The 13,461-nt window shown below is 43.2% G+C and overlaps 1 protein-coding gene across 21 annotated transcripts in view; it reads left to right on the top strand.

Moving 5' to 3' along the window:
* KALRN (kalirin RhoGEF kinase) overlaps positions 1-13,461 on the top strand; it is a 489,190-nt gene that overhangs the window by 391,392 nt on the left and 84,337 nt on the right. For 16 of the 21 annotated variants that reach the window (XR_012646382.1, XR_012646380.1, XR_012646383.1 and 13 more), the window contains 2 exons: positions 7,547-7,830; positions 9,032-9,136. Coding sequence is in view for 16 of the 21 variants with exons in the window: in XM_075000962.1 (XP_074857063.1) it covers positions 7,547-7,830; positions 9,032-9,136 (389 nt within the window). In the remaining 5 variants the exon portion in view is untranslated. The remainder of the gene's footprint in view (positions 1-7,546; positions 7,831-9,031; positions 9,137-13,461) is intronic. The other 5 variants (XM_075000963.1, XM_075000961.1, XM_075000971.1 and 2 more) reach the window with 1 other exon arrangement.

Here is a 13,461-nt window from a genome sequence, read left to right as displayed (position 1 = left end):
TGCTGATTGGTGGGGATTCAGCAACATCCTGACCGAGTACGTTTGTCTTCTTTAGGCTGATGGTAATCCCAAAGTCCTTGTATGCTTATTATCTAGCATATTTAAATACCTGGCAACCTCCCACTCCTGGGGCTACTGGATATGAAAGTTTACTGTAAATGGCTGACAATGTTGCACCTGACGAAACGGGTCTTTGCCCATGAAAGCTTGTGCTCCAAAATGCTAGTCTGTAAGGTGCCTCAGGGTGGCTGCTTGTTTTTTGTAAATGGCTAGTTTGGTGGTTTTTTGTGTGTAAGTAATCAGAGGATTTCTTTGTTCACTGACAAACCTGACTTTAAATAGTGCTGCAAGTTGTTGGCCAGGAATCCAAACTACATATTATATTGTCCCCTGAACTCTTAACTGCTGCATAGTCATAGTAGTGATTTAGAATTGGCCCAGGACATAACTTTTTTGTGTTTTAAAAATCTGATTTGGACCCATGTATGTTGGCCTCCAACTAGTGTATCTAAAAATACTTCACCTAAAAACACCAAAACCTTGAAAGGGGCCTTTATCAGCCACCCTTAAATGCGCTGATTAGGATTTCACTCTGACTAGACCTTCTGACTTCAAATGGCATGACGTGAAAAGTAAGGTATTTAGTGTGAACAAAGGAACCTAAATCAGTCCTTAAATTATGGACATGAGACCATTACACAGGTACATCCCATTCCTAATGTACTTTGGAAAGACAACACCACAATTTGCAAGAATAAAATTGAATATCTCACTGGCTGAGGTGACTCTTTTTAATGAATGCATGATGTTTTAAAGTAGTGGCAATGGAAAGCAGGGCCCACTTGTGCAACATTTGCAAGACTCGTAAATGGAGGTTTTTTTGAGATCATGAAACACCAAACAATTTTTATGTGGAACACTTAAAAAATTTCAGACCAGGAAAAAAAAAAAAGAGGCAAATATTTTGGAGCCTAAGTGTTCATGGGCAAAGACCTGCTTTGTCGGATGCAACACAAAAGCTTATGCTCCAGACTATCTTAGTCTATAAGGTGCCACAGGAGTTCTTGTTGGTTTTGAAGATACAGACTAACTCGGCTACCTTGCTGATGTTTAAACAAAGTCCACTCTGGCCCTCTTTCAAAGAGTAACCAATCTTTTAATGTTCTTCGATCTAATGTAATTGGCATAACCCATGCTCCTGTAGTAAAGCCCTCGGATTCTCATCTCATTCTCTTCTGAGTGATTTGGGTAGGAACTTTTTTCCATTCATGTTCATTTGCTAAGCCCAACGTAGACATTTTTTGGTTTATTGGATGAACATTTAAAATGTCCTTGCATGGTGGCAACACTGATACAGGTAGATATGCTCCTTTGCTGCATCCGTAGCTGTTCTTGAAGGATGTGGTGGTCTGCAATCTGTCCTTGAGGTATAGACAAAAAAATTTTGCCAATATAATGTACAAGTCTGTCTTCATGGGTAACGGGAAACATGACTTTTCGTTCCACGCTATGCCCTCGATCCTCTCACCCAAACTTGTTAGTCTGAGTACATACCCTAGCAACAAACTCCTGTGACTGAAGATCACCAGAGGTGCTTGCTATAGCACAAGTATGTCAAATGTGTGGCTCAATCAAATTTCAAAATAAAATCATTAAATTCTCAACTAAAAATTATTGTATTCTAGTGAAACAAGCCTTGAAAAAATAATCTATAATTGCAGGTTTCCGGTAGAAGTACACTTCTTCAGACCTGAAAGTTATCCATTGTTGGTTTTGTGCAGCTTTTCAGTAGGTTTGAGTTTGATGTACTTGTGGCACATGATTGCCTCTTGTTTGAGTTTCAATCGATTTCAGACTGAAGAAATCCACTGATAATTTGTCTGTGAGAGAATTTCTCCATCATGTCTGGCCTGAAGACTTTGAGTGACTAGTGAGGTGATGCTCAGTTTGACACTTTCAAAGGGTCTAACTTTTCAGAGCAGATTTTTCATGACTGTATCTCAAGTCTCTAGGTTGGGGCTCTGTCTACACTTCTGAAGTTTTAATTAGAAGTGTGGCCACAGCAGGAAAGCTTGAAAGGAGCTCTGCTGTGCTCTAGCTAAGCTGCCTCCCAGAGAGGAGTTGCTAACAGCACTGGAAGCTAAGAAGGTGCCCAAAGTAACTTTTCAGATCTCCTTCCGTTTGAGGCTTCCAATTTTTCTTGAATGTATGTTCTGTTTCATTGCATAGCGGTTTTAATGGAAGACTAATCTTTAGCATGGAGTTTCCAAGAATTAATCCTGGAGGATTGGCAAAGCTACTTCCCATGCCCACTAAAGGCACCAAAAAAAAAGTCAGATCCCAGCTTATATCTGACATGCTCCTTAAGGGGGTGGTCAGGAGCGGTTAGGTAACTGAGGTTCACCTGGGAGCGGTTACTTCATTCAAGTAGGAGGCAGTTAATTAGACAAACACCTGGCCATGACAAAAGACTGAGGCAGTGGTGTCCAAAAGCAATTGAATGGATTGCGACATGCCCCTCCCCTCTGGCCTCCCAGGCACCCTATCGTCCCGCCCCCGACAAACTGCCACTGACTCGCCTGAGCCATGCCGCACTCTGCTGCCTGAGCCCCAAGTTGTCCTGCAGTCCAAGTGAGCTGCAGAGGGAGCTGCCTCCGTTGCTGCTGCCAAGCACTTGTCCCAAGTGGTGGGGCATGTGCATGGAGGGGGGCACTCCACATACGTGGTTCTAATGAGCTGCTTCGCCACCCCATGCTGTCCAGTTGACCCCATGTTGCAAATGGCCCGCATATTGGACACCGTGGTGCTAAGGCACTCGGACAGAACCAGAGACAGGAAAAGTACTCCCAAAAGTTGCTTGAGTAAAAGTACTGCTGCTTTCACTTCTGGATACTTGAGCACAATTGATGTGACCTGCAAGTGTGCACTTCAACTCAGTAGTTTTTGTTTTTTTGTTTTTTTTTCCCCCACATGGACACCAGTGACTTGTACTCCAAGTATGCCCCTGCCCCCAAGCAGCTGTGCTTTTACTCAAGTAACTCTTTTCCCACCCACCCCACCCCCCAACCTCTGGACAGAGGTCCCTGGTGAGAAAGGAAGCCTGAACTAAGCAAAAGCACTGTAGCCAGTGAGGCTTGGGAGAGACCTTGAATAAGCAGGAAAGAGTCTGCAGAACTCTGCAGGTTTCCCTGAGGTCTCAAAGCAGAAGGAGCTGTGCCTCTTTAGGCTATGAGGAAAGAGCCTTTTAAAAAATTGTACTGGCACTTCTTTCAGACGGTTGCTTTTAAAGGGAGGTGTACTGCCATAGGGTTTTGGTTTCTCCTAGATAACCTAGTCAGAGTGAACTCATTGCATCATAGGGGCAGATGCAGGCCACAACAGAATGGTACTTAGCTGCGAAAGCATTTTCAGAACATGACTTTTTTTAATGTGGAGTAAATCTAGTATGTATGTGGGATCAGGTGGTATCTAGTGGAATTGTACATCAGTACTATTAAAAGTAGTATGTAATGAACCAACAAACATATGGCTTCTCATCCAGAGGAGGTTACAATTTTATAATTTCAGGTCACAAACCAGAGCATTTGAGTGCATTTTTAGTTAATTTTTATGAGGAACTTAGTTTGCAATAGGCTGAGAGAAGCTTGAGTTTGGCTCCTAAACGTTGACTGCTGGGATCGTCATTTCTCTGATGCTAAAAAGACTTAATTTGGAAATGGCCAATTGATAAGCAGACCTTCTAGAATGTATTGCTCCACAGGAAGGTTTGTAGGGGGAGGGGTGGAGGTTGAGTTTTTGCTCACCAGTTGTGACTCGCCTTTCAAGGGGCAGGGGCGGGGAGGAAACCCTGATCAGTGAAAATGTCCACCTTGGGTGAGGTTACGATTTTACTTTTACCCTCTTTTTTTTTTTCCTTGAGTAATGTTAAACACGTACTGGAAAGGCTTACAGAGCCGTTTTCAGTGACTAGCTTATCTGCTGCCTGATAGGCACGTTCCATATATAGGATTCACTTGTTCCTTTTGGAAGCTAAGCTTTATCAGCATGCTCTGTCAGCAAAATTCAAGGGTTCAGTATGAAAACTTTGCACTTTTGAGTAGCCTGGAAGAAGATGCATGTTCCTGCTCCAATTTAAACTCCCTGCATATTCATGGTGGAATGCACACTTCTCACGTCTTCACTTAGCAAAGTTCTACTGCTGAAATGTTCCACTTTGAAACAGAACAGCCGTCTGTTTCCAGAAAACTGTCTTTGCACAGACTAGCTACTATAGCAGTTAAAATAGCTCCAAAAGTTACTGAAATGTACAAAACTCATTCATGGAAAGTTCCACTTTGGCAGCCCCAAAGAGTAGATTTTTCTATTTCTTAATTTAAACACATTTGTATTGGGCTGGCCCCATTTGTAAGGCATTCAAGGCTGTAGGGTACTACGCTTGTGGGTGGGGAGTTTCAAGAAGCAGGTGTATGCTGTTTAGCATGCATAGGCAAATATGAAAAGAAGTGCAACTTTAGTTTGAATATGAGAGCATGATCTGAAAAGCCACTGGAAGGTTGGCCATCTTGAATCCACCTACTGAGATCCAGGGATTGCTACCCATTTGAATTGACTGCAGTATCATTTGTCAGAACAAGACTGACATTAGGAAAGCCCAATAGCAGAAGTAGTAATTGTCCTGAAGCCAGACGTGCAGGGGGTGAAGGGAAGTCTTGTGTTTAAAAAATTCACACTAAGCAAGAAGGTCATGTAAGATTTCTCCTTGCCTTACATCTCCAGCACAGTGGAACTCGTGAAATGGAAATCGGAAGAACTCTATTAGCAAGCTGTGCTGTGCAATGATCTTCCACTGGGGGGATTCAACCCCTTTCATAACCTAATCAGTACTTTGATCAATCTTCCCCACTGTACTGATTTTCCCTCTTGTAGAATCAGAAGCAAGAGTAGTTTTTCACAATTCTGGGGGTGCATAATTCATCACTGCTGCTATGCCTGCTATGTAGGTTTTCTTGCTTTCAGTTGCATGTTCCAGATGAGAGCTCATTGTGGTTTTTTAATGAAGTGCAAAACCATTTACTGAGTACCAGTCCAACCACCTTTTTATGCAATCTGTTGAATGGTCAAGAGGTGGACTTAATCTTTACTGGCCTGGGCTGGATTTGAATTGGCAGCCTAGGAGGTGGTAGTAATGGCTCTGTGAATCAGTACCTTAAGCCAGTTTTGAGTTCATTTGATTATAGAACCAGCAAGTACAGCACCAGTCACTTGGTACAAGCTAGGACTTTGCTATTACTGACGTTGACAGACTCCAGAAATTACAGGAAGTAGTGAGAGAATCAAAGTTTTAAGGCTAGAGAAGACCATGAGGTCCTCTTGTCTGCACTTCGGTGCATTCCAGCGCCCACACACTTAAATCAACCCACTCATATGCTTTTTTTTGTCCCTGCTTGTTTACTCTGCAGTGTTTTGGGGGCAAGAGACAAAATCCTATATCTTCTACAATGGCTTTATGCCACCCAAGGATCTCCATGTGCCGAGAGCTGTTCCTCATAACCAGTTTTCTAAATCTGCACTGGAGGTAGCAGACCTCATATGGGTGAGGGCTATGCTTTCAATTCGATTTCACATAATGTCTTAACAGATTTCATCAGGTAGTGGCAAAGTATGTCTCTCTCTCTCTCTGAGAAACATGGGTGTTATCCCCAAGCCTTCAGTCTTTTTTTTTTTTCTTTCTTTCTACCATAGAGCTTCTGCCACACTAAGCACCTTCCCTGTCTGCCTACTGCCTGGCTCCTTGCAAAACTTTAAACAATGCATTACATATAACCTCCTGTCCTGAAAACACAGTCCAGCTACCCAAGTGGAATATGTACTAAAGTTCCAATCCTGTCTCTTTCCAAAATAAATTTCATATTTAAATAATGGGAGTGTCATTTTTTTTCTCTGCATGATTCATTCACTCACTATTGGTTGACATCAAAAGTGCAATGCATTGGCTCAAACCAAGTTTGAGCCGGAGGCTTACTGGACAGAGGGCAGGCAACTGCAGAAGCAGGAGCCAGTCAGCAATGACTGGTAGAAATTCTCTATGCATCAGCAACCCATAGCACAGGTGTCGAGTGACGTGAGCTGATTTCCCGTGGCGCGCCCCCCCCCCCACAGCCATTAGCCGGGTGCTTACTCAAAGCCATGCTGCCTGTGGATTAACAAAAGATCAGCTAAGGCTACCAACCAACCACCTAAAAGATAAAGCTCTGCATCTTCATTTATTAATGAATCCTGTTGTAAGTAGGATTATTGATAACTTTTAAAGGTATCACCAGTGCTTGGACCACACATGGAGGTGAAAAGGTCAAATTTCGGCACTCCACCTCGGAAAGGTTCCTGATCCCTGCTCTAAGCTGTGCTTCACTTTTCCATTTCTTGAAAGGAAGCTAAGGGATGAGGTCTAAAAACCCATCAGTTTGCAGCTATCCAAAGACACAGCCCTCAAGTCTGTTCATGAGATTTCCAAGCAGTAGCTAAAATGGAACATATTGGCTCTTAGAGCTGGGGAACAATTATTGATTGGTGTGGGCAATTAAGTAACTAACTGGTCAAGGGCTGCACTCTTGTATAATAATGGAGGTACAAGATCTGGGGTTTAGCTTGAGTTAAGAAGGAAGTTGAGGTTCAAGAAGGGGTGTGCAGTCTGGGATGGGCTTCAGAGGAGAGAGGGGATGGTGACCTGGTGCAGGGTCTAGGAGGGGTATGAATGTAGGAGAGGATTCTGATGTGGAGGAGGGGTATAGAAGTGGGTGCAGATGGTCTGGGTTATGACCAGGGCAGAGAGTGGGGTACTAGGTGTAAGCGATACCTGGGATGGGGGTGTTCATGCACTGCGTACACTGTAAGCATGGCGGAAGCAGCTCCCACTAGCCAATGGGAGCTGCAAGGATTGTGCTGGGGATGGAGGCAGTGTGCAGAGCTATTTTCCCTCCCCATGGAACATGTGACCCCAGCAATGGGCTGCTTTGAGCAGAATGTGGTGTACGCAGGCAGGAATGCTGCCTGCAGTCCTTCTGGGGTGCAGGACATTGATAGTTCACAGGATCATGGTGGGCTGGATCAGAAACTTTGGTAGGCTGACTCCAGCTCATAACTTGTATTTTGTCCACTTGACCATTAGGTGCTGGTGGCTGGCAGAGCTATAGGAAAAGTGGCATAATACAGAGCTATCTTGTGTCTGCTCTCACTTCAAACTGGACTGTAGTGACCTTTGGCTGGTGTTTCTCAAGCATGGGTAATATGGAAGGAAATTAGAAGGTGTAAGATTTAGAGAGGAATCTGGAAAATGGTTAAATCAGGTATTCAGTAAAGAGATGTGCTGTACAATTACTTGGAGAAAACAAACTGACTTGTTCAACACTTGACAACTTGTTTTTCAAAACCTTTTTATTTTGTTCCGCTTCTCACACATCCCCATGCACTACAACATCCTAATCCTGCGGTAGTCCCAGAGAGCCATCTGACATTACCAGTAATCATCTGTTGTTTTCGTTTCCTTCAGATGTGTATTCAGTCTCCTCTAGTGAAAATGGAGGCAAGTCAGAATCGGTGGCCAACTTGCAGCCTCAGTCATCCCTCAACTCAATCCATAGTTCCCCTGGCCCAAAGCGTTCAACCAACACCCTGAAAAAGTGGCTGACAAGTCCTGTACGTCGACTGAACAGTGGGAAGGCTGAGAGTAACATCAAAAAGCAGAAGAAAGTGCGGGATGGCAGGAAGAGCTTTGACTTGGGTTCACCAAAGCCTGGAGATGAGACCACACCTCAAGGGGACAGTGCAGATGAGGTATGTTTTAGTCTCCTCTCCATTACTGTTATCGTGGGCAGAGCATTGAGTGATATCTGTCTGAATACAGAATAAGGGTTTGTCTTGTCTGCATGTGGTCAGGAACAGCTATTCCTGACCACATGCAGACCAACTGTGTGTGTGCTTTTTTATTCTGTAATAATAGGGCTTTGTTCTAGTTTACATTCACTGTGCAAGTGGGTTAAGCTAGGACAGTGGTGGGAGGGGAGGAGTGGCTGACAGATCTTTTACACTGCTGTTGCTGTAGTTGTGTCTGCTCTCACTTCTGGTAGCATACCTCCATTTGCAATTTTACAATTCCTTATTTATCTCCCCCCCCCCCCCCCCCCACAGCCATCTCAAATACCAAACACGCATTAGGGCTAAGACATTCAAAATTGCCATACATCAGTATGTGTGGTGGCTTTGTTTTCAACTGAATTACTAAAGCATTCCAGATGAAGATGTACAGTATTCTGTTTTTACCAGTGATTACCAATTTATGCTGGTGTGTTTAGTTTCAAACTGAGATTTTTCTATTAAAACACTAACTTTTGTAAGCCCATACCACTTTTTTGCTTTAAATACATTTGTGTAGCAGTAGTAGCCACCATTTTCATGTTTGTCTGCCTAGAATTTACCACTTCATCCATCCTGTCAGCAGCTCTAGCTTGAAAGTTGAACAGAAGATGAAGGTCACAGTAGTTGAAAACATGGGGAGATAAGAAACCTCAAAGCTGTTTTAACAAAATGTAAATGAGATATGGCTTCTGTTGGGCCATAGTGTAAATAGGTGGTTTTTTTTAGTCTCCTGTTAACTTCTTAATGGCTTTCAACAACTTTCTTTGAAAGAGTATATTCACTTCATTCTTCTCATTTGTCCCTGGGCAGATCACTCTAGTAATAGTAACGGAGAGTAAGCCGTGCTAGTCTATACGCTATCAAAACAAAAAGCAGTCAAGTAGCACTTTAAAGACTAGCAAAATAGTTATTAAGCTCACCTAATAAACTATTTTGCTAGTCTTTAAAGTGTCACTCTAGTAATGTTTGACTTCCCTTTGTATTATGGCATCCAGATTCCTCCTCCCGACCCTATGTGTGTTACAGAAATTGTATTAGAAATAAGCATAAAGGTAGGCTCTGAAGTGGTGCTTTCAAAAAAGCAGCCTTTCTTTGTGCCTAATGGTAATCTTGCTTTCAGAAGAGCAAGAAGGGTTGGGGCGAAGATGAGCCAGATGAAGAATCCCACACGCCACTTCCTCCTCCCATGAAGATTTTTGACAATGACCCTACGCAGGATGAGATGGTAGGGCTCTGCTGCTAACTGGTTTGCTGGCTAGCTGTGTTCCACAAATGACTGTGCGCTTTATTCATATGACTTCATTATTAACCATGAATAATTTTGTCCAGTATCCATGGGCTAGTAAGGTTACAGTGGACATTTTCTTGAGTCGCTGTCAGAACCCCTTCACCGAATAGCTTTAAGAAAATGGTGTCTGTTGAGCAATTCAACCTTGTAGCCTCTGCTTTGGTGCATAAGGGCACTTCTTTTTTCAGAAATTCTGTAACTTCACTTATGTATTGAACAACAAAATTCCACTCTGTCCTTTCTAATATGTTCATGTCTCACAAGTGCCCCTGCTATCTAGCAATAGCAATGCATGTGTTGGCTGGTGAATGTTTAAGGCCTGGTGAATAGGACAAGCATTGTAATAGCCACCAGAAATGGACTGACTGGGAGTCAGGAGGCCTGGGAACAAATCCCAGTCCTGCCAGTGTCTTCCTGTGTAACTAGAGGTAAGTCACTTCTCCTCTGTGCTTCAGCTTTTCTGCCAGTGAAATGGGGAGAAAGTCCTTATGTACCATTCTAAACTGCTCTGGAACCTAAAAGTGAAAAGTGCTGTATATGTTGGAAGTAGTATTTCTTGAGCCTCTCCAGAGGCAGCAGGGGGGAGGTGTTTTTGCTATTGACAAAAAGCCAATGGCTCTTATGTACTGTAGCAACAATTCAGGTGCTCAGGGCCCTGTGGGAATCTTCAGTTCTTCCCCGTTCCTGCGCATTATGCTGGTAAGCTATTTGTCAGTAGAAGAGAGAGCCTAGTGTGCTATCTTCATTTCTGCTACCACAGGCCTGGACTAGACTAGCCATCTGGACTCTCGGACACCCAGATTACTAGGTCTGAAGTGCCTGAGTGTCTTAATCACCCAATGCAGATAGTAAGGGACCTGTGCATGGAAAGGGAGTTCTATGGCTCTTTTTTGCAGGGTGTGGAGGCTTTTACTGATAGTGCCACGTTAGTTGCATGTGATGGAGAAGATGCTGGATGGCTACTGTGATTAATGGCTTAGTGGTATATGAAGCGAATCCTTGGACTATTTCAATTCACTTTGGAGTGAGGGGATACTTCAGTTTATGAATTTGATCTGTGGATCTGCTTTGTGTCCAGCTAATTGCCTTTCTTTTCCCTCCTTTTCTTGGACTATCAACTTGTAAAAATCAATTTTATTAGCTGCTTCCTTTCTTTCCTTGTGGCATCTGGTTTAACACCCTACCTTCCTTCCTCTCCTGCTCCAGTTACTGTGTGCAGACAGGTAAAAAGGGAGAGATTAGTAAGTCTACATCCAAAGAAGCTGGCTCATAAAAGGATTATGGTGTGTTAGGAGTGAGCAAGTCTGTCAGCTAGCTAGTGCTTGAGCTGATGGATTCAAGGGCACTGCTCTCATCTCGTAAATCCTGTTATGACATTTTGTGATGGTAGCAAGATAGGCAGAAAGCAGCTGGGAGTCATGGACTCTTGACCTAAAGTGGTGCATATACTGCTGACTGTTGTGAAAAGGGGAGGGTGGTGTAAAGCTTTGGATGCATGCCTGGTATGATGATGATCTGCTTCTGGCTAGTTGCCTGCAGGATTAGATTAGATTTTGTCTAATCTCGTGACTCTGGTTTCCACTCCGGGAGGTTTTAGTGTCTCTGGTACATGCATGATCCTATAACACTTCAGTTAATCAACATCTTCAATTTTCTTTGCCAGGTAGATGAACTTTACAGAGCCTCTTTGTGTCCTGATAACTTCCCCCATTCTAAAAGAGACTAGCGAGAACAGGAGGCTCACTGGCAGCCTTGGCTTGTATTCTAACTTGAGCATGGATCCAAAGTTAGGTATTCAAAAATGCAGGGTGGGATGTGAGTCAATGCATTCTTAAACCCAAACCCCGTGAACATTGACCAAAATAGAGGCCTGGCAAAGAAGACTTACTCTGCACTGAGGCCCTATCTGTTTATGAAAGGTGGTATTGTCTGATGGCTGGAACACAGATGTGAAGCTTGAGAGACCTGGGTTCAGTTCCTTTCACCTTCAGACTTACTGAGCAAATTGCTTAGTCTCCTGGCTCAATGGCCTATCTGTAAAATGGGAATGTTGGCACTTCCCTATTTAGAGCTGGCCAAACTCTGTAGCTAATGGCAAGCTTGCTGAAAACCACACTTGCTCAAGGCATCCAAACAAGTTGAGAATTCGGTGAATAGCTCCATCCAAAACAAAAATGAAAGTGGGTGGGTGGAGGGACACACTTCAAACACCTCAAAACAAAACAGCTTCAGAAGCCTCTTCAAATTAACACCATTTGGACTCCCTCTGAGGGTGTAATGGCAGTGTAGATTTCTATCCACAATGCTTCTACCACTGTGCACAGACTGAAATTATATGCAAAAAACACCAAATGAAATATAATCTCAACTGTGAACGCTATGCTGTACAAAGTCTCAAAAGTAACTTAGACATTGTAATCAAGCTGGCTGACAAATGTGGTGCTGCTATCATCATCATCATCATGATGAATAAGTCAGTCTATGAACAGGTGGCAGCTAGACACCTCTCCAACACCACATTTTACAGACCCCTTTCCTCAGATCCCACTTAGGAATTCCAAAAGAAACTGCACCATCTACTTCTTGTCTACCTGAGACCAAATTCACTCACACCATCTGAGTCCCAGCTTGGATTATTCTATTTACTGCCTAAAATCCACAAACTTGGAAACCCAGGATGCCCTATCATTTCAAGTATTAGTACTCATACTACCAGGCTGTCCAGCTATGTAGACTCCCTCAAACTGTACGCCACCAGCACTCCTAGCTATCTCCAAGATACCACTGACTTCCTGAGGAAATTTAGAAAAACATCAGAGAACTTCCTGACAACACCATCCTTGCCACCATGGATGTAGAGGCTCTCTACACCAATATGCCATATGAAGATGGACTGTAAGCTATCAGGAATATCATTCATCCTTGATGTCACTACAGCAAATCTGACCTATAACTCTTGTCACCTGCAATTATTTCCAATTTGGGAACAATTTATACCTCCAGACTAGCAGCACTGCTATGGGCACTTGCATGGCCCTATAGTACGCTAATGTTCTTATGGCCAACTTAGAACGATTCCTCAGCTCTCATCCCCTGTTTACCCCTACTTTACTTATGCTGCATCAATGACATCTTTATCATTTGGACCCATGGTAAAGAGACTCTAGAAGAATTCCAAAAATATGTTAACCTGCATCCTGCCATCAATCTCAGCCTTGACTATTCCACATGAGAAATACATTGCCTGGATACTGCAGTACAAATCACTGATGGCCACATAAACACCACTCTACCAGAAATCCCCTGACTGCTACACTTACTTATATGCTTCCAGCTTCCATCCAGCACGCACCACACAGTCCATTGTTTATAGTCAAGCCCTTTGATACAATCACATCTGCTCTGAGCCTACTGAGAGAGCAGAAACTTCAAGACCTCTATCAAGCATTTATAAAACTTAATTACACACCAGGAGAAGGTGTGTGTTTTTTTGTTTTTTTTTAAAAAAAAAAAAAAAAAAAAAAAAAAAAAAGACAGGGCCAGATAAATACCCAAAAACTAGCTACTTCAAGACAGGCCCCAGAAGATCAATAACAGATACCACTTGTCATCAAATATAGCCCACAACTCAAACCTATTCTAGATCATGATGCTAGGCTCCAGAAGGCTCTAGGTGACAGGCCTGTCCTTTCCTATAGACAACCTCCTAACCTGAGAGAGAGTATCTCACCAACAGTCACAGGCTGCACCACTCCAATGCTAATTCTGGAGCTTTTCCTTGGAACAAACCCTGCTGCCAACTTTCCCCAGAATAAATGTGGGCATGCCATCACTGAACCTAGCCAAGTTAGTTAAAAGATCAAACGCACAGTCTCTTTCACCTCCAGCAACATTATATATGCCATTACGTACCTCAGTGCCCTGCCACTATGTACATTGGACAGACTGGGCAAAATCTTTACCAGAGAATAAATGGACGCAGAGCAGACATCAAGAAACTTAATACCTGTGAGCTGTGCAGTGAATGGAGTGGGCTGTTCTGATAAAGACCTGAGAATTTGTGTCCTAGAGCACAGAGAATTTAAAAAGATTACAGCAAGAAATTTTGAATTGGAATTCATAGTCAAATTTGACACATCACATGGTATGAACAGAGGCCTCAATTACCTCAGGCATTACAAGCACTGCTTCCCTTCTTTTTGATGCTTGTAATTATCTCGGGCAGGACACATCATCCCCCACCCATCTGCCCCCTTCTTCAG

The sequence above is a fragment of the Carettochelys insculpta genome, chromosome 8 (assembly GCF_033958435.1).
Source record: "Carettochelys insculpta isolate YL-2023 chromosome 8, ASM3395843v1, whole genome shotgun sequence".
In the NCBI taxonomy this organism is placed as follows: Eukaryota; Metazoa; Chordata; order Testudines; family Carettochelyidae; genus Carettochelys; species Carettochelys insculpta.
This window is presented reverse-complemented; position numbering and strand designations above follow the sequence as displayed.